Source organism: Hyaena hyaena, unplaced genomic scaffold, assembly GCF_003009895.1.
Source record: "Hyaena hyaena isolate Hyena2069 unplaced genomic scaffold, ASM300989v1 scaffold_568, whole genome shotgun sequence".
In the NCBI taxonomy this organism is placed as follows: domain Eukaryota; kingdom Metazoa; phylum Chordata; class Mammalia; order Carnivora; family Hyaenidae; genus Hyaena; species Hyaena hyaena.
Window position 1 is genome coordinate 976,696 of NW_024081199.1, and position 21,768 is coordinate 998,463.

General features: G+C 36.9%; 1 protein-coding gene across 4 annotated transcripts; it reads right to left on the reverse strand.

Moving 5' to 3' along the window:
- Nucleotides 1–985: 985 nt before the first annotated feature.
- DDX52 (DExD-box helicase 52) lies at nt 986–21,768 on the reverse strand. Of its 4 annotated transcripts, none has more exons than XM_039256355.1 (15): nt 21,664–21,768; nt 20,421–20,616; nt 15,950–16,080; nt 14,827–15,012; nt 12,876–13,019; nt 12,170–12,281; nt 11,016–11,088; nt 10,305–10,508; nt 8,294–8,384; nt 6,153–6,242; nt 5,869–6,019; nt 5,602–5,677; nt 4,265–4,336; nt 3,609–3,701; nt 986–1,259 (listed from the first exon to the last, which is right to left on the reverse strand). In XM_039256355.1, exons 1-15 carry the CDS (start codon nt 21,748–21,750, stop codon nt 1,202–1,204), a joined length of 1,764 nt encoding a protein of 587 aa, XP_039112286.1. In that variant the 5' UTR covers nt 21,751–21,768; the 3' UTR covers nt 986–1,201. The 4 variants fall into 4 exon arrangements, with proteins under 4 accessions (XP_039112286.1, XP_039112285.1, XP_039112288.1 ...); XM_039256354.1 differs by having other exon boundaries at nt 6,153–6,275; XM_039256357.1 differs by having other exon boundaries at nt 6,153–6,275; nt 20,421–20,582; nt 21,664–21,741.

The following is a 21,768-nucleotide window of genomic DNA, read 5'->3' on the forward strand; positions in this document are numbered from 1 at the left end:
AGATGAACAATTTGTCTCATTTAAAATTTTCAAGTTGGAATCTACCTGTTCTGACTTTAGAACAAAAGTCTAAGAATAAAGGAAATTAATAAGTGTAATTCAAATGCTACTGAGCTAAGATTATTTACATTATAATAATGTAGTAGTGTTGATAATAACTAACAATCTTAGCAGGTGGGAGCGGATTTTTTATACCAACTGTACAAGACTAGCGACTAAGAAAAATCTGCAAAGAGTGAATAGTCTCTATCACTATATAACCTTAACTCTCTAGCTTTGGCAGAGACCTGTTTTCTAAATGGATGCAGGGCCCAAAAACCTCAGGAAAGACAAGCTGTAAGAGAATGCAGCCACAGGTATATCAAGTAACAGGAACATTCTTCCTTATCGGGATAAAGTGTTTATCAGTTTTCAAGCAAAGTCATCTTGAATGGAAAGAGACAGGAAAGAGCATGATTAAATGATGGAAAATGGAAGTAAGAAAGGGAGAGACTGACCATAATCTTGCACTTGCAATACTATGAGAAGTAAGGTATAAGCTATCTTACCAGTGAGGTATAAGGATATTTAATAGACCAAAGAATTTAAAATCCTAGGGAGCTTGAATAACCAGCCACAGAAGAGGCTATTTGTTGTTGCTCATATATAAAAGGCCATCAACAATGTAAGAAACAGTAAAATAAAGAGAGTAGCAGATGGTTTCATTTTGGTAGACAGCCTGTGCTGCTTCTTGTCCAGCACTCTCCCCCCCTCTCCAAAAAGTGAGGGTGGAATGGGTGGTGGTGGTAGTAAGGGGCATTCAGTCTCAAGGCTCTACTTTGAAATCTAGTTCCAGATGACTTTCCACAGCATACATCACACCTTTCTTCATACTTGAAGGAAAAATCCTTAAGAGTTCACACATTTGAGTGTTAATTTTAGTATAAGCTTTTGTTCTTCTATAAGAAGTATCTCTCTGGATTCAAACCACAGAAATGTCAATGAATGTTATTTCCATTGTGTAATCACTTAAAAGTCACCTACAAATTGAAATTTAACATGATGCATGGATAGTTTAGTATCATTTTTCATCAGTCCCACGTTCTTGTAGTTGCTTTCAAATGTTATAGGTGATTAAAGGATTTGAAGTATTCCATGAAAACAACATTCATGCTGGCTCATAAAATTCCATTTTTTATAAAGTCTTTTGAAAAGCCGGTTTTTAACTTTTGTCTTCAAGAGCTACTTTCTTCTTGTTGTTCTGACAAGTGACATTTTTCCTGTGACAAGGAAATTAAAGCAAGCTGAATCCAAAATTCTAGATATTCATACTGCCAGTTTAAGAAACATTTCCTGAAGTCTACTGTATTATCAAGTACGTGAGACACTAGGAACACAAGGATGCATTGTGGTTTCTGCCCTTTAGAAAACCACAAACTCCTAAGTGAGACAGAACATCATAGTAAACCACACTACCAACATGGTATAAAAGACAGTCTGACTCTGGCCTAATACTAAGAGTTCACATTGATTAAGTGCTAGATACTGTTATAAGTGCTTCATACATATCAAGTCAGATAATCTTCCAACCTACTTATGAAAAAGATTCTATTATCACCCTCATTTTATGAGGCAGAGTGGTTGAATAACTTGCTGATCATCACACACTGGTAATAAATGTTAATATGAGCCCTGACAGTCTAATTTTAGAGTTTGGAGAATCCCATCAATTAAGTGTTAACAAAGAAAAAGGAAACAAGTTTTGAGAAGATAACCAATGTTTGCATACTATAGTTTAGTAATGCAAAGCTCCTGGATGTATACTAACTCATTTAATCCTCAACCAACCTTGAGTAGCAGAGTAGCAATGATTTACATACTTATTTCTATCAGACATAGGGGTGACTTGTCTAAAGTCACACAGGAAAAGGTGGTATTAGACCCAGTTCTTCTGACTCCAAATCCAATTTTACCCTCCACTGTACCAGACTGAGTTTATAGTGTCTAAAGTGAGGTCTACTAGGCAACAGGATTCAGGTTTATATGGAAAGCTGGGCCTAAAGATATGGACTTCAGAGTTATCAGCAAGGTGTGGGTAGGATCATTAAAGGAACATCTAGTGTAAAAAGATGAGCTAAAGTCAGATCAGGTGTTGTTTACATACTCTATGAAGAAGGATGGCTTTTAAATATAAAGACAATGGAGACAGCCACAGCATCTTACATGGGAGCTGAAATGACAAGATTTATACCAAGTGTCCTCAAAGTCTCATAGCACAGCTTAAAGTTTTAACACCTCAAGTGTAAATGCTACAAACTTCCAAAAATCAACAAAGTATAATTCTTTAAAATACTGATGTTTCTTATTAATATTCAACATAGCCATCATCTTACACTCTAGTTGATTTCTGACTTTAGTTAAAACTTTCATCAGCTGCTTCTCAGTGCCTGAAGAGATTACATTTCTAATTCTTGCTTTAAGATCACCCAAAGAATAAGGTTCTGATGTATTCACCCAAAGAATAAGATTCTGATGTATACACAACAATTCTGATAGAGCCCACCACAAGAAAAAGTCAAACACGATAGATTAGGTAACCAAGGTGGCCAAGCACGGTGACCATTTCTACCAATCCACTGGTTTAAGTGTTACCCAGAACTGCTGCAACAAATAATTTAAAAATGTATTAAGAATTAACAAAAATGAGTACATACAAACAAAATTTAAATGTTTTAAGTTTTCACATGACACTTTTGTAAGTTTGTAGCATTTAGTCTTCCCAAGTTATTAAAGCTTACAATTGCACTAAAACTTTGGGACACCGTGTTCACTCTACATACTTGAACCAAACATTACTTCTCAAAGCCAATACAAAATGTCAAATAAGACTCTTATTTGACTTAGAAGGAAAGTGCAATGCCAGTTGCCATGCCTGTCTCTTTTATATGACCTAAATTTTACCTGTTCCTAAAGACAGTTCTGCCTCCTTGAAACTTCTTGTAACTACAATTCAGAATATTTCCAATCTCTAAACTTCTATTTTATTTAAAAATTATTCTCTAATGTTTTGTCATGTAATGTTTTTTCTTTAAGTAGCATAAAGAGTAGTATTGACTAGCATAGTTTTGACTACCCCATCAAAAGGGTGTCTTTTGTTGTGTGTGTGCTAAAAAATCAATGCTTTAACATCTTCATAAAACTGAGCTAATCCACTACAAATTTACCCAAGTCATACTTTTTAGAGGTGTTACAGTGTGCTTCAGCATAAGCCTAAGATCGTACTGAAATCCCGCCTAGAATAGGGAGCTTCAGGGACAACTCCATCAATGTGAGTCAACAGCCCTAACTGCCTCAGCAAAATGTCCTGAGGTAAGCTGTGTGGAGGTGGTGGGTAGTGCAATCCTAATTCAGAGTGAACTGAAATCATACATTCAAAGATGGAAAAAACATGATCATTAATATATGAATACAGAAATATTCCAAGACTGAATCATCCAAGTTCCCAAATCACAGGCAACCTAAGATGTATTACTTTTATTACCTACTATTGAACCTATCAATTCTACCTCAAAAAATTTATCCTAAGGAAAACTAATGCCAACTAGTAACTTTTCTCATCATATACTTACTGCTTATTCTTAGCTTTTTCTAAGAAATATTTTGGAGTTGTACTAATGCTCTCCCTTTCCAATGGCTTCTTAATCATCTTTTTCTTTTGTTTGCTGCAAGTTACAAAGAGAGGAAAGAATTAAATTCAGTGGAACTTAATCAAAAAGAGTTAAAGCTAAAACTGGTTTTGATCCTTGATCACGAAATTCACTTTTTAATCTACTTACAGGTTTATGGTGACACTATATCCACTTTAAAATGCCAAATTACCTAATAGCATTTAGAGAGGTACCCAAAAGGATGATAAATTCAATCAATTTCTTAAAAAGGCACCAATTATAATTAAAATATATTCTGTGTCATGCTTATAGCCTGTGCCAACAAACATTAAAGTTTGATTTGGGGCACCTAACTGCTTTCTATTAGTGCTATGAACTAAAATCAGTTCTAAGCATTGAATAATTTTTTTAAAATCTGAATACTTAACATTTCAAGAATGAAAAAACTGACAAGGAAAGAACAGATAATATTCACACATATTAAAAAGGAAAACTTTTATTTTAAAATTTCTAAAAGTAGTAGTATTGCTAGAACTGTAATTGTAAGAATGCAAAAGCAAGAGTGCATACACAGAGAAAGAGAGAGAGAGAAGATCTAGATAAATTCAAGATTGTACCTTGGTAGTTTTTGGAAGCCTTTTATGTATTCTGGTACCGGACATCCAGCCTGCTGTATAACATTGGCAATACTGAAAAAGGAACCCATAATCATAAGTCTGTATCTGGTTAAAGTGATGTTTATGCATTTAAACCCTCTGTACAATTCAAAAGGAACTAAAACTGCACAAACAAGAAAGTAATGCAGGATAGTGTTCTTCTGTAAATTACCACCAGATGTAATCACACTAGATTAGAGAGAGAACTATTTGCTAGACTGAAATCCACATGACGATAAGGAATTTTATCTAGCAGTTATTTCTCCTTAACATTTATCAAGCCCTGAAAAGCTACTAAACCCAATCCTGGTTGAGGGACTGACTAAAGAAGGCGCAAGCTTCAGTTTATTAGATACTAGTCCTTACTATGCACTTGGCATTGTCTTAGGCTTTTCACGTACATGGTAATTTATTCAACACACACAACAACCCTTTACTAACAAAATACTATCATTATCCCCATTTCCCAGATGGAAAACCGAGAGGCAAAGTTATGTTGATAGGGAAGTCATCACATTCACATTCTTGGAATTACTGAGGAGACTGTAGGTGAATCTAGGCTGTTGGAATATATTCCCCTACACATTAACTTGAGAAAGTCTGCTCAAAGTGAATCCAAGGCTGCCAGAGCCAATGTTCAGAAGGCACAAATCAAAATCTTAGCCAAAACTGATAAACCGATTAAAGTACAAACTACTTTTGGCCACAACTCAATTTCATTTGTTAGAAATGAAGTACTATCAATTATTATGAGTCTAAATTCACTGTAGGCAGCCAAAATGTAGGAAACTCTGCTTTTATTTTAAAATCTACTATGACAGGCTAAATTAAGACCTAAGGTTCTAAAAGTGTATCATATGTTACCCAGGCTTCAAGGGGCTACAACTGAATCATACTGGAATATGTCACTAAAATAGTTTTTCCTATGACTAAATATAAAACTCCATCTGCCCCTAAGAGTAAAGGGAAGAATGCACAATGGTTAAGGAATAATTTTGACTGAGATGAAAAGACTCAGGGGTTAACTTTATTCACTAATCCAAAAACCTTACTATTAAATTGTAAATAATATCAGCCAGTGGCTATTGAGAGAATCCTGAGTCTGAAATTTAACAATGAACATTCCATTATGAATACTTCCAAAATCTAATAATAGATGGGCAAAATTGAGGCCCTTTGCTCATTTTTCCCTTGGTCATGGCTAGAATCTGGTTGACTAACACCATAATAGAATTTGGAACCTGACCATTTTGTAATTATCTGTTAATTATGTGTGCAAGTTATTTTTCCTAATTTACCTTCTTAATAATGGCTTATCATCCTCAGTGAAAAATGTAACAGCTTTTCCTTTATGTCCTGCTCTTCCAGTTCGACCTAAAGAAAAATAAAATCAGACCATAAAAAACACTTTTCTGGGGAGAGGGAACTTCAAGATTTACATAAGTCACTGGCTTTTCACTAAAATGAATACTAAAAAAATAAGCACATTGGAAGGGAATATGAGGCACTAAAATGAGTGGTGCACAATAGTAGCAGTGGGGGTGGGGACAGGAAAGACAACTCACCGATCCGATGGATATATTCCACTGAGCTGGTTGGAAAGTCATAGTTGATCACCAAGTTCACACCTTTAAAATCAATCCCTCTGGCTAGCAAGGCTGTACATATAAGAACCCAGATTTTTCCAGCTCTGAAGCTGTGGACTGTGTTATCTCTCTGGTTAATAAAACACATGTTAAATGTTTTAGTACCACTCTAGGAACAGAAAACAAGTACTTCATAAATTTCATGCCAATATTTTAAAGTTTAGTAGTTCTTTATCATTTTGAAAGTATACATTTGGCTTTACCTGTTGCTGTGTTCTGTCTGCATGAATAACATCCACATTAATACCTTCATAAATGAGCTCATGAAATAGTTCTTTAGCCCTTTCAATGGACTGAACAAAAACAAGAACAGGTGGGTTGAAACCCTAAAAGAAAAGAGGCAAAAATCAGCACATATAACCCATAATCAAGAATAAAGTCACAGTATTCATGTGGTTTTAGTTCATAAAAGCACCCAGTTCAATTTCATGTACTTTTTATTGCCAAATTTCTCAGATCAGAGGTCTATACCTGACTCCATCTTCTTCACCACCCATTCTCTACTCAACTTGAACTCTTATTTTCATCTTGCTAATTCCAATAATGTCTAATGAATCCCCTTTACTTTTCTATAGTGATAGATGCCCACTCCTTAAAACAGTCATCTCTTGGCTTTGGTGCCTCAGAGATTTTTAAATTCTGCTAAAATGTATTAACTGTTTTTTTTTTTATTCATTGTTTATCCTAATTGTGGGTGTTTCTCCAAAGCTTAGTCTTTGGTTCTCAGGTCTCTCAATATAACCACTATCTTACTACGTTAGACTCTCAGTTATCAACTACCAGCTCTAACCAGATGATGTTTGTATTTCTATCATCAAACCCCACCTCTCTTTCAAAGCAGCCTTCTATATTTTCAATTGCTCTATTAGGGCTTAACCTTTTTACTTTGGCTCACAAACTCCCCTTTTGGAATTTATTGGGGCTATGAAACTTTCTAATAGGCAATCATGTGTTCACACAAAATCTGACATATTATTTCAGAGGGTTTAGAGACCTCCTAAGGATCAGACATGGCTAGAAATCCCTGATGTATAATCTCTAGTGAGTATCCATGTGTAAAAACCTTAGATTTCCCAGTTTCAAACGATATCTTTAAGAATATTGATGAAACTAATGCACATAGCATCATATGCCAAGCACTATTCTAAGTACTATGTTTATATTAACTCATTAATACTAAAACTATTCTATGAGGGAGATATTATTATTTCCATTTTATAGGTGACAAAGGCATGAGGTTAATTTGCCTAAAGCTAGAATTCCAGTCCAGGTAGTCTGGCTCCAAGGTTCAAGCTCTTCGCCACTTCTATAGTCATTAGGTACTTGCAAACACCTTCCCCTTTCATCCTCCAACTACTCTTAATTTTCCACCACTGAGGCTGTCACCCGCATTTCCTTCATTTATTTCATCTCTCCAACCAGCCAAATTAAACAACCTACTAATTGGTTTCCTTACTTTCAGTCACTGTTTAAGTAATTTTCCTTAAAATTCTTCAAAACGTCCGGTAGTTTCTCTTAACGTGAACCCTACTTTCCTGTCCAACCTGATCTTTAATTCTCGCCATAAACTCTTTGCCTCAGATAGGTGACTTCTTCAGGAGTCTCCAAACCCACTGTGTTCACATCCACTGCTTAAACTTTGCTCTAGCTACTCCTCCAACCACCACCTACCCCACACTTTTATCTCACAGGTCCTTCAAGGCCCACAGTAGTAGTATTTCCTCCTTAAGGCTATCGCCTACCAATTCAACTCTCCCTCTTGGCCCCACGAAGACTACAGGGATGCTTAAGAAGAGCCCTCTCTAGCCTTTAATGACACTTTATCACAAGTTTTCTTACATAAGCATGTTTCTTTTATCCCTTAAAAGAGAATAAATTCTAAGAGCAGGGCTTAGGATTTCTATTGTTTCATTATCCCCTACCCTGACCCCTCATAGTTAACTTTTTAACTACAGCTTCTACTCAATACTTACTGAAGGGATAAAAACAGAAAACCATACTCAGTGTCCTACTCATTCTATAATGTTCCAGTCTATGAGAAACCAACAGAGGAATCAGGGAAGATGAAGGGAGCCAATACAGACGTGGAAGATGTAGAAAAAAGAGGATTTCAGGGCAGGAGGTAGGTCTTTTCCTAGCCCACCCGGAGCTGGGAACAGAAAACTTAGCATATTCTAAGTGGTGAGCCTCCCGCCCTGGGACAACAGCTGACCTAATATGCTTACAAATTTACAAATTTACCACCAGATTACTAAATATGATATGAGAATAGTGCTCAGCCTCCCACCAGTCATATAAGACTTGATGAATTTCATCCAAATTCAAGAAGATAGTCCAAATATACCTTTTTAACAAGTTCTCTCATGGCCAGAAGTTTCCCAGTCTCAGACCCAACAAAGAGAAGCTCTTGTTCTACAGTCTCTACTGCAGAATTCCTGAAAGGACAACATAACTGAATTCTAAATAAATGAAAAAATTTACACATAACCCCAACAGAATCAACCTTTCCGTTGTCAATATAAGGATTTAATTATTTATACTTAATCTGAAGACAAGGTTATTTATTTATTTTAAAGTTTTATTTAAGTAAACCCTACATGGGACTTATACTCACAACCCTGAGATCAAGAGTTACATGGTCTTCCAATTGAGCCATCCAGGTGCCCCAAAGTTATTTTTAAATGTTTTATTCTAACTATAAATGTATTCTAAAGAAAATATGATTGGGGCACCTGGGTGGCCCAGTCGGTTAAGTATCCAACTTTGGCTCAGGTCATGATCTCATGATTTGTGAGGTCGAGCCCCGCATCAGGTTATGTCCTGACAGCTCAGAGTCGAGCCTGCTTCAGATTCTGTTTCCTTCTTTCTCTGCCCAACCCCTGCTTACATTCGGTCTCTCTCTCTCAGAAATAACATTAAAAAAATTTTTTAAAGATAAATTTGAAAAATGTAAACAGTAAAACCAATTGTCCATAATTCTACCATTTTGGAATAAATTTTACGTTTTGTTGTAGTCTGGTCATAAATTTTCATGTATCTAATTATTCAGTCACAAAATATTTCTAAAAATAAAATTACTGGATCAAATAATGAGAATAATTTTAAGGTTGTTATTACTTGTTTCAGCTTTTTTCCTTAATGATTAGCAAGAGGTTTTTTAATAGTCAGTTGGGGGTGAGGTATCTTATGGCTTATAAACACTGTAGGATGCTGTAGTACATTATACTATGTCATAATTATTTTTTCCCTTCTGTTGTCTGCCTTTATGTCTATGATGAATTTGTTCTTTCTTTTTTTGTTTTAACTTTTAATGTTTTATTTATTTTTGAGAGAGAGAGAGAGAGCTTGAGCAGGGAAGGGTCAGAGAGAAGGAGCCACAGAATCCGAAGACAGGCTCCAGGCTCTGAGCTGTCAGCACAGAGCCTGACGCGGGGCTCAAACCCACAAACCGTGAGATCATGACCTGAGCTGAAGCCGGACGCTCAATCGACTGAGCCACCCAGGCGCCCCTGAATTTGTTCTTTCTTTTTTTTATTGTTTATTTATTTTGAGAGCAAGTGCATGTGCACATAAGCATGTGCAAGAGTTGGGGAGGGGCAGAGAAAGAGGGAGACCGAGAACCCCAAGCAGGTTCCTGTGTAGTCACTGCATAGCCCAACACGGGTCTTAAACTCACAAACTGTGAGATCATGACCTGAGATGAAACTAAGAGTCAGATGCTCAACCAACTGAGCCACCAGGTGCTCCTACTTTCTTTTTATATTAACACAAGTTTTAAGTTTAAAGTAGACAGGGTATTCTTTATTATTCCATTTGGCTTCTTTTTTTACTTAATATTATTAAAGTATTATGAATACTTTTTCATAATAATTTTGATACCTATCATTTCTTAGGATGCATAATATTCTATAAAGTGGCTATAATTTCCTACAACTTTTTTCTACTAATACACATTCACTTAGCATAAAATGTTCCCCCCAAGTATTTTTTAAAAGGAATTATAAATCAAAGGGCTCAGTAACATCAGCTTCCTCCTCTGTCATCCTACTTAATTAAGACATCAAAGAAACTACATCTTCTGGGTGGCTATAGAACTCAGTTCATGATTTGTGGATGGGAAAAATCAACTGAATGACAGAAATACTAACGTAACAACTTGAGAATCTCCCCTTGGATTATTCTAAAATAGAAAATGCTTAATCAATCTTGACTTTAAAGAATGCATGACTTTCAGTAAAACTTTCCCTGTTACTAATCTAAAGCTAAATAACCTATCTCCTTGAGTCTAAAACAGAAAGGACTTACATTAAAAAAAAAAAACAAAAAATAGTGGAATAATACAGAAGAACAATTACCTTGCTCCAATGGATACAGTGATGACATTGTCTAGGTTGAGTTTGCACCACTGCTCCACATCATATGCAAAAGTCGCACTGAACATAGCTCTTCTGACCTTATGGGATGTGCAGGCCAGGAAAATGGAAGCCAGCTGGTCTCTGAACCCAGTTTTGCCATCTTCAAACAGTTTGTCTGATTCATCTACTACCAGCCACTCAACACTAAGAAATAACAACACAACATGTAGGTATTGAACTGGAAGATCTAAGATACTTCATTAAACTGTGGGGACACAAGAAGTCAAACCATTATGCTCCTTCTCAGGTCCACACATCATACCAGAAAAAGGTAAAAGAAAAGTCATCAGGAAAAAGGTAAAAACAAGATAAACATAAAGTAACATTCTATTCTGTTAGCCTCAAAGAAATGAGGTCCCATTAGCAAAAACAGAGCTTCACTTAAACCTTATAAACTCCATCACCATTGCTGAAAGCTGTGAAAATGTCTAGGGGAATTCTGTACTAATGGCTTATCAGGATCTGTAACTTTCTTCCAGATCAGATAGTTATTTTCCTACGTGTTTAATGAAAATCATTGTTCTCAGCACAAACACTGACTGAAAGTTGGCAGATAGCAAGCTCCAAAAGCCAATAATACAAGCAATCAAGGACAAAATATAATCAACTAAGTGAAAATACACATAAGAGAGATTAAAATGTTATCTGTACCTTGTTAAGTCTATTCCTGGAGGATCCTGCTTTAATAAGTAGATTAGTCGATTTGGAGTAGTCACAAGAATATCTATAGGAGAAACAAATGGTACAAATTGCAAAAGCAAGATTCATCTCTCTCTCAAACTAGGGAATTAAGCCTCCTGAATTTCAGTGAATAACCTGAAGAGGGGAGAGGAGGGAGAGGTTATACTTGCTATCTTACTAGACCAACACAAGTTCTTTCTTATTTTTTTTTAATTCATCATAGCACAAACTATGCTTACTCTCCTTTTATTATATTTGATCTGCCTACTCAACTTCTAAGAGGCAAGAACACTATAACACAACAGTGTTATTTTCAAATACTTCATTTTGTTTTTCAGGAAAATCTTTTCTTTTTTTAAAAAAAAATCTTTTTATATTTTATTTATTTCTGAGAGAGAGACACAGCATGAACAGGGCAGGGTCAGAGAGAGAGAGAGACACAGAATTCGAAACATGCTCCAGGCACTGAGCTAGCTGTCAGCACAGAGCCTGACATGAGGCTTGAACCCATGAACTGCGAGATCATGACCTGAGCCGAAGCCAGGCATTTAACCGACTGAGCCACCAAAGTACCCCAAAAATCTTTTCTTTAAATGAAATTTTACTTAGAAGCTCAAGATGAAAGACAGGTAAAAGCTGGTTTTCTGACTGATACAAGGGTAGGGATGTGAGCCATTCTTATGTGCTGAGTATTTCCATGGCAGATTAAAAATCAATAGTATAAGGCAGGGTTTCTCAGCCTTAGCACTACTGACATTATGGTCCAGATAATGTTTTATTGTAGGGGAATGTCATGTGCATTGTAGGATGTTTAACAGCATCCCTGGCCTCTACCTACCACAGGTTAGTAGCACTCCAGTTCTGACAACTTAAAACGTCTCCAGATATTGCCAAATGTCCGTAGGGTGGAAGGTGGGGTGGGGGCAAAATTGCCTCTGGTCGAGAATCACTGGTATATATGTATATAACTACCGAGTGGGAATGGGGAGATCTCTTTCAGCTTCTCTAAAAACCAAACTAATTGTGTGCACAACTATATTTTAAAGAACTTTTCAGTGGCAGTAAGAATATTTATAAGTTGTAAATCCCTTGCATGCTCTACAGCTCAAGCATGAATCCCTTACCAAACTTCTTAGATGATTTAGGTCCAAATTTCTTGGCTGCCACTGCTGCTTTGTGGATCATGTGTATCCTGAATCCTGTTCCCTCAGAGATTTTTACTAACTCTCGGTGAATCTAAAATGGAAAATGACAAAAATATTAGCTGCTAAGATACTTAAATAAGATGTATTGTCTTGTTTGCATTGTTAAAATAAATTGCCAATCCATGAATAACTGAAATTAAACCCATGATAATATGTACATTAACCTGGAATCTCAGAGTTTTCCAATCTGCTACATACTGTTTTTAGAACACAGTGCTATTATAAAACTATTTCATGCTTGGCATGTATTTTCTATTAAGCACACTGGAAGGATAGAGGTCACTGTATGGTTTTTCTGTCTCAAAAACTGAGATGAGGTTCTTTTGTAGGTGAGAAAATTACATTTTAGAGAGGAACTATATATTACAGTAGCCTCAACTTAAAAGATCTTAGAGCATTTATCAAAGAAACATCATTAATGTTAAACTCATTGCATTAGAACATTATAAAAAGACTCAAAAAACTTGCCCATGAACAGTGAGATACAGAACATAGTGCCCTGTACAGAATACTTGCCCATGCCAAAAAACAAGGGTCTTACTCTTTTTGAGACCTTTTTATTACCCTCAAGTAAGAAATGACTGAAGCAAACACCAAACCCATCTTTCGAAGCTACAAGTCACACCTGGTTGGCAAGTTCTCGTGTTGGTGATATAATCAGGGCTCTGAAGCCTTTATTTGTGGGTTGTTTTAGTTGCATCAAAATGGGAATGCTAAAAGCCAAAGTCTTTCCAGATCCAGTAGGAGCAGAGGCCAAAAGTTCTCGACCCTAAAAACAAAGTATATGAACATAAGCTTTTCCTAGCCTGGTTAAGTAATGCAACCAGCCAAAGAAATAATAAAATAATCATAATGAATGCAATCATTCATATTCCCATTGTTAATCTAACTTTCCCCACATTTGCTTTTCTAACATCATCCACCCCTACCACCAGTCCCCCAGTGGAGTTTCTGAGCATTGCCACTAAATTCCATTTGAACTGGGTAAAGAATATGGATAACTAAAATCCAAAGATAATTCAAAACCTCAAGTGTTTCTATTATTTCAATATTTTACTAAACTCTTATCAAAGCAAAATTATAAAACCAACTCTCCCCCAATATCAGTATTGCTCGCTCAATCCCTAGAGAAGGTGTTTTTTTTTTTTTAAAGCTTATTTATTTATTTTGAGAGAAAGAGCTAGTGAGTGAATGTGGGGGAGGGGCAGAGAACAAGGGAAAGAAAATCCTAAGCAGGCTCCACTGCTGTCAGCACAAAGTCAAACTCGAGGCTTGATCTCATGAACCATGAAATCATGACCTGAACTGAATTAAGGGCTGGACACTGAACTAACTGAGCCACCCAGAAGCCTCTCCACAGGGAAGGTTTTAATAAGTAACAGAATAGCTTATGGTAACAGATAAAAAGTGGCAATAGCCTGAGTGACAGTAATTTATAGTTGACAGTCTTCAAAGTCACTATGACTTTTAAAGCTTTAAGCTAAAGTTGTAACAGAAATAATCTTAAGTGAAAGATAGAAGCAAATTTACTACAATGTGAGTCAACATCATTCAGATGTACTCTCACTTCAGTTCCCAAAGAAAACGGAAAGAACAAGTATGGATGAAAAGATAACACATGTCTTTTGGCTACCAGAACCAAAGGCCATCTTGGCTACATGGGGGAAAACGTCAGCTCTCATCGGTATAGAAAGAAACCTCAGAAAAATTTAATTTCCAAAACTCTTAAGTTAACCCATACCTCTAACAAATCAGTAGATAAACAAATTGTGGTATTTTCAAACAACAGAATACTACTTACAAACTACTGATAAATGCAACATGGATAAATCTCAAAATCAATATGCAGAGTGAAAGAAACCAGAAATAAAAAAAATAAATAATGAATGATATCACTTACATGACATTCTGGAAGACGCAAAACAAATGCATAGCAATAGAAATTAGAACAGTGGCTACTTCTGGGCAGGGGTGAGGACTGAATGGAAAGGCACAGTAGAATTTTTGGGGACAACAGAAATGTTACACATCCCCATTGAAGTGACAGTTATATAGGGTATGCCTTGTTGGAATCAGTGAACCATGAACTTAAAATCTATTCAGTTTTATTATATATAAAGTATACTTCAATAGCAAGACGTGTTGGGGGGCAAAAAAGTCAGGCTATGTACAAGAATTCTGTATTTCAGGAATAGTTCTTGGGAATTATAAATGAAATCATGGATGAATAAACAGAACATAGTCCCTATTCTCAGAGGGTTTACACTCTAGTAAAATGCAAAAGGTACACATAATTAGTATAAATATAGAGTAAAGTGTAAGATAAATGTTATAAGAAAAAGAACACACTGAATACCTTGGAGAACTGGTGGTAGAGGAAATAGTGCTGGTAAAAGAACAAGAGCACATCAAATTGTAGTGATATGGTGACACAGGCATTTGAGATGGACCTTAAAAGTAAAGGGAGCATTTCAACAGGAGGAGATAAGGTAGAAAGGAAAACTTCAAAAACAGAAGAGAATGAGCTAACACACAGAGGAAGGAATGTTAGAGGCATCTTAGATCTTTATACTCACATGCAGCATAACCGGAATGGCTTGCATTTGGATTGGCGTAGGCATCTGGAAGCCTGCGTCTAGAATGTTCTGAAGTAGTCGAGAATTGATTTTATACTCCTGGTCAAGTTGCTGAAATGTAGCAATTGGGTCTGGAAGATCAGTTCCTTGGACATGAATTTTGTGTTTATTCCGGAAGAAGTTTATCTGAAAAGTGAAATAAAGGGGTCACCATAGCTATGGTCATATACATTGTAAGATGTTATAAAGCAACATTAACAGTTTCTAGGAGAAGCTTTAGTTAACATGAAACTTTTCGGTTAAATTCCAAGTGCTAAAAGATACAGGTATTAGATATATTTCATGCCCTCACAGAGAGAAGACCTTCATTACAATAAAACCTATCCATCCACTTTCTTCATATTAATGTGTCAATGCCATGAGTAATGTGTTACTCATATTAATATGCTATCATGATAATCATTAACTTGTAATTTTATATAAGCTTCTAGAAGGCAGACATAGAATCCATCTAGTATTTTTCTTTATATGGCACTTACCACACAGTGCCACTGCTTTTTGATGATTTACTCTAAACTCTACTTATTAAAACCGAGGACCAAATGCAGAGTCTAGAGTATTGATTTGGTTTATTTTCCATTCTCTGATAGACAGCCAAATTCTGGATTCTGGGTTCCTGAATTGAGCTGAACAGTATTCTCCATCTGCAACATGGCAGGCGTGCAATAGACATGACAATGGTATATTTGTTGTTTCTTCTGTATTCTACTCCCCCTAGTCCCAAGGCATAAAATGGGTCTCTTAAGAATTCTAACTCTCAAATCCCTGTCAGAGGAAATCTTCCTAAACCAGTGAGCTTAACAAAGGGGAGAAAGGGAACAGATTTTGTTTATCAAAGGGGATATGAAATTTTTAAAATTTCATTCCAAATACATTATCTTGAAATTTGAACAGGTCAAGAAATTACATAGTATGTAGTATATAAGTGCAGCAGAGTTTATAATAGTGTGTGACTGTGTGTGTGTGTGTATACACACATACCACATTCACTTTTACCAACAGAATAATCCAAGGACAAGGAAAAACTCACTAGAAAAGGAACTGAGGCTAAGATTTTTCTAACCTTTTCTTTTCTGAGATTCTCCAACTTTCCTGAAGTTAGTTTATTTTCTCTTTTAATTTTTTTATCTTCAATCTTTGCTTCCACAGATGACATCCATTGTATAGTGGAACCTTCTTCTTGAGAAGTAATTTCTACAATATATATCAAAAAAATTAAAAGATTTTAAGTGCAACATCCTTCTTTTCTTAATGTTATTCATTTTTGAGAGAGAAAGAGAGCACGTGAGCAGGGAGGGGCAGAGAGAGAGAGGGAGACAGAGAGTCCAAAGCAGGCTCTAGGCTCTGAGCGGTGAGCACAGAGCCTGATGCAAGGCTAGAACCCACAAACTGTGATATTATGCCCTGAGCCAAAGTCAGATGCTTAACTGACTGAGCCACCCAGGCACCCCTTAAATGCAACATTCTTGAGTGTAGCAAACAGGCCACAGCTTCACACTAAACAAAAGTAAAGCATTAGCTAATACAACTAGAGAAAAACTAATAGGAGGTATAAAAACTGGAAACAAAGAGGCAAGTTCTCTTTTGGTAAAATCAGAGCCCTGAAGTCTTCTCTTCCTTTTGTTAGTTATTTCAGCTGTGTAATATGTAGATGACTGTATGACTTGAAAACATTTTCAAATTGAAAATACTTAAATAATAGATTCCTATTATTTAATAGGAATAGGAATAGGAATAGGAATAGGAATAGGACGCCTATGTGGCTCAGTTGGTTAAGTGTCCAACTCTTGATATCAGCCCAGGTCATGATCTCCTGGTCCCTGAGATCGAACCCTACATGGGGCTCTGCATTGACAGCCTGGAGCCTGCTTGGGATTCTCTCCCCTCTTCCCCCAACCCTCCCCCCCTTGCTCTATCTCAAAATAAATACATAAAAAACATTTAAAATTTTTTAAGAGATTTCAAGGAGGCAACCAGCTTTTACATATGTAACCAGTTAGAAAATAACTATGAAAGAAAATATTTCACTTATAATAATAATGAACATAGCACAGTAAGGATTACTCACTAACATAAAGATAGCAATTCTCACTAATCTATAAAATTAGTTCAATGAAAAGTAATGACAGGATTGTTTTGGAAACCAAAACTAGCTGACTTTAAAATTCATGTGGCGGATACCTGGGTGGCCCAGTCAGTTGAGTGTCCAACTTCTGCTCAGGTCTCATCTCACGGTTCGTGGGCTGGAGCCCTGTGTCGGGTTCTGTGCTGACAGTACAGAGCCTGCTTGGGATTTTCTCTCCCTCTCTCACTGCCCCTATCACTATTGCACTCTCACTCTCTCTCAAAAACAGATGAATGACATTTTTAAAAAAGTATAAATTTGAGAAATTTTGACACATACATACACCTGTTAAATCATCACCACATTCAAGCTATATCCATCACCACCCTGAATTTCCCTGTGGCCCCTTTAACACACTGCCCCATCCCTATGCAACCACGTATCTGCTTTCTCACTGCAGATAATTTGCTTTTTCTGGAATTTTATACAAATGGAATCCTGTAGTATGTGTTAAATTTAGTCTGGCTTCTTTCACTCAGAGTATTTATTTTGAGATTCATCCATGTTGAAGCATGTATCAGTAGTTAACTTTTTTATTTATAGGTAGCATTCCATTGTATGGATATATAACTTGTTTAAGTATTGAAGGACAATATATTGTCCTATTGAAGGACATTTGGGTCATTTCCAGTTTTTAGCTACTGAAACTAGAGCTGCTATGAACATGTGTGTAGAAGACTTTGTGAGATCATAGGTTTTCCTTTCTTAGGTAAATTCTTGGAGTGGAATAGGTGGATCATGATAAGTGTGTATGTCTAACTTTTTTTTTTTTAACTCCTTTGTCAATTTCTACCCAAAAAGCCTATTGGAATTTTAATTGAGTTCGTTTTGCATCGATTCTACATTATCATCTTAGGGAGAAAATATTTAGTTGACCAATCAAAGCATGGCATGCCATGGGGCACCTGGGTGGCTCAGTTGGTTGAGCGTCTGACTCTTGATTTTGATTCGGGTCATGAACTCATGGTAGTAGGATTCAGAATCTCTCTCTCCCTTTTTCCCTCTTCCGCATGTGTGCACATGCAATTTCTCTCTCTCTCTCAAAGAAAAACAAAAACATGGTGGCCACACCACTCTGCACTATGCCACATATGTGCTAAGTTATAGTACCTATCTGTGTGTTTCTGGTTGCCTAACATTTGAATCCTTTTTCCAAGTTTGTGGCTGGTCTTTTTTTTTTTAAACTAATCTTGGTGGAAGGCTTTATGAAACTTCCTTGCAACCAGGGAAATAAAATGACTTTTATCGTGACACTGTAACAGCAAAACTGTGGAAACAAAGTAAAATGTCCTTACACAAGGACTTGTCAAGTCAATTACCTAATAACATCCCTACAATGTGTGATGGCATAGTACACACTATGATTCAATGAACACAGCAGTGGACTTCCTATTGATACAATGTTTCTGATGGACAATTCCAAAATACCTAAAGTTAAATCATTTGTTAACACTGAAATTCCATTTCTTTTTTTAAAAATGTTTATTTTGAGTTAGAGAGAGAGAGAGAGAGCCCGCGCGAGCGAGCTCGCCAGGGCATGCAAGTAGGAGAGGGGATGGGAGAGAGAATTCCAAGCAGGCTCAAAGCTTAGTGCAGAGCCCAATGTGGGGCTCCACCTGAGGAACATGAGATCACAACCTGAGTCGAAATCAAGAGTTGGATGCTTAACCGACTGAGCCACCCCAAGTGCCCCTGAAATTCCTTTTCTAAGAATTTATCAGATATTAACCCCCAAATACACACAAAGAAAAGGGGAATGGCATTTATTGCCAACACCATAATAACAAAAGTGAGGAAACAAACTAAATGGACACTACAATGGAATTTGTTAAATTGATGGAATTACAATGGGATACTATTTTGTGTTAAAATGAGAAAGGCACTTCCTACTGATTGCAAACAACCTCCAAGATATACTGTTGTTGTTGTTTTTTAACAAAGTGTAGGAGGAGGGAAGGTTCAGAATAGGATAACATATATAGTATGCTATTATTCAGGTATTAAAGGGAAGTATAAATATAGTGAATATATATCTTTACAAAAATACACAAAAAAATGATTAATAGTGGTTGCCTCTGGAGAAATAGGGGACTAGAAATAGTGAGAAGAATGGGAAGAAAATTTACTTTTCATCTCTGTATAACTTTTAAAAGCCATATATATGGATTAACTTTATTGAAAAAAGTAAATGGCTAGAAAACTTCATAGATATAGCAAAGAAGAAGATACAGTAGAGTACAGAAAAAAAACACCTATGAAAAATAGGCAAAGAGTAAGAACAGATGGTTCACAAATGTTGAAATGTAAATATCCACTAAGGCATAAAAAAATGCTCAACCTCAACAGTTATCAAGAAAATATAAACAAAAAAAGTTTCATTTGTTAGACTGACAAAGAATTTAAGACCAGTAGCATCCAGCATTGACATGGGTGTGGGAAGTCATTTTTCAGTATCTCTTTAAAGAAAGAAGTGAGCACACCCTTTCAGCCAGTGATTCCACTTTTGGAATGCTAATTACAGAAGTAACAGGACCAGGGGGCGCCTGGGTGGCTCAGTTGGTTGAGCATCCCTGACTTCAGCTCAGGTCATGATCTCAAGGTCCATGACTTCGAGTCCCGCATCAGGGTCTGTGCTGACATCTCAGAGCCTTGGAGCCTGCTTCAGATTCTGTGTCTCCCTCTCTCTCTGCCCTCCCCCATTCTCTTTCTCTCTCTCTCTCAAAAGTAAATAAATAAACATTTATACAAAATGAAAAAAAAAAAAAAAAAGAAAGAACAGGACCTATGGAGCATCTGGGTAGCTCAGTCCCTTGAACGTCGTCAATAGGACTCTTGATTTTGTCTTAGGTCATGATATCTAGGTTTGTTTATTCAAGCCCCACCTCAGGCTCTATGCAGACAGCAGAGAGTACAGAGCCAGCTTGGGATTCTCTCTCTCTGCTCCTCCCTGCCCTCAAAAATAAGTAAATAAACACTTATTCAGATTTTTAAGAAAAAAGAAATAACAGGATCTGTACAAGAGAATATATGTACAAATATCTTTTTTTTTTTTTTTTTGAGAGTAAGCAAGAGAGCAGGGGGAAAGGGGCATAGAGAGAGAGAGAAAGAGAATCTTAAGCAGGCTGCATGCTCAGTGCAGAGTCGAACTCAGAGCCCGATCCCATGACCCTGGGATTGTGATCTCAGCCCCAAATCAAGAGTCAGAGGCTCAAGCAACTGAACCACCCAGGCCCTCCACAAGGATCTTTACTATAACAATATTTGTAATGGCAAATACCTGGAAATAATCTGAATGCCATTAACTAATGGAATGACAGTAACTATCTGACTTGTAACCTTAAGCCTGTATTAATTTTTTTGTAACTGAAAGAAAATAATAAAGAGGTGAAAAAAGAAATCAAGAACTAACCTGAAGTCATCGTCTTCCTCTTTTTCTTGTTCTGCTCCCTTTTCCTTTCAATTAGGCTTTCTTTTTTCTCTTCATCTTGAAGCTCCTGATGAGTTCTTGATGCTCCACACTCACATGGGACAGACTTCTTGTTTCCAAAGAAGTCCAGTCCCTGCAGCACCTCTGAAGAATCAAAGTCATATTTCCTTTTTCCTACCTAAAACCCAAAAAATTTAAAATGCAATCTACCGACAGACTGACATTGCTTTCACCCAAGCAGTATTGGCAGTAAGGATGTGGGTATAATAACTCACCAACTTTCTTTTTTACTCTTTCACCAAGTATATGTTGAACTGACAAGTGTGTTTTGGGCAAATGGAATACAAGATAATAACTTTTCTGACCTTTTAACAGTAATAACAATCATAATAGCAATCACATATACCTTTATCAGCATAACACCTATATGCTGTCAGGCAGATTTCTAAGTATGCTTATATATATTAAATAACTTCGGTCTTCAATAACGATAAGAGATAAACAGCGATATTACTGATGAAAAAAATCAAGGCATTAGGAGGTCAAACAACTTGACCAAGGTCTCAAAAGTATTTGGACCCAAAAAATCTGGCTCCAGAGTTCAAACGCTTGACAACTAACACCATACTGCCAGAGAAAGGTGAAACACACGTGCCGCCCAATGACAAGACTGATACTGAAGATTTTCCATAATCGGGCCCCAACTAACTTCTCCCGGTTTATCATTCACCCATCACTTCCCTACGTAAGATTCCCTATTTTAAACCACTCTTCTCATAGGTAACCTAACATGTCATGAGGTTGTGGGAATAAACAGACCCATGTCCACTAAAGCTATATGCATGCCAAGCCAATCTGGGTAGACTCCAGTAAAAGCAACTGTTCTCTTCATTTTGGGTTAATTCTGTTTTTGAAATCCCTTTCCCCCAGTTCTGGAGAAATAGAATACTTTTGAAAGTATTCTAACTATACTTTGAATAAACTAGAAAGCGGGGAGGGGAGAAGTGTTTCCGTCCCAGTCCCACGTAAGTCTATAAAAGAATAGTAAGAGTTCACTCCGAAGGCAGGTCTTGGCCCGGTAGGTCTGCGCACGAGCCCAACACAAAAATAAGGGAAATGCCCCAAGACCAAGCCGCGGTCTCTGAGTGCCGGCTCTACCGGCAGCTAGATCATTCTCGGGTTCCTGCGCCTTCTCAGTTACACAGACTTGCTCCGCACACAGTACCTGGAATCGCGCTGCGTCCGCCGAGAAACGTCTCACGTCGAATTTGGCCCCCACGCCAAGCCGGCGAAAAAGATCGTGAGCATCCATTTTTACCCAGAAAGCTCG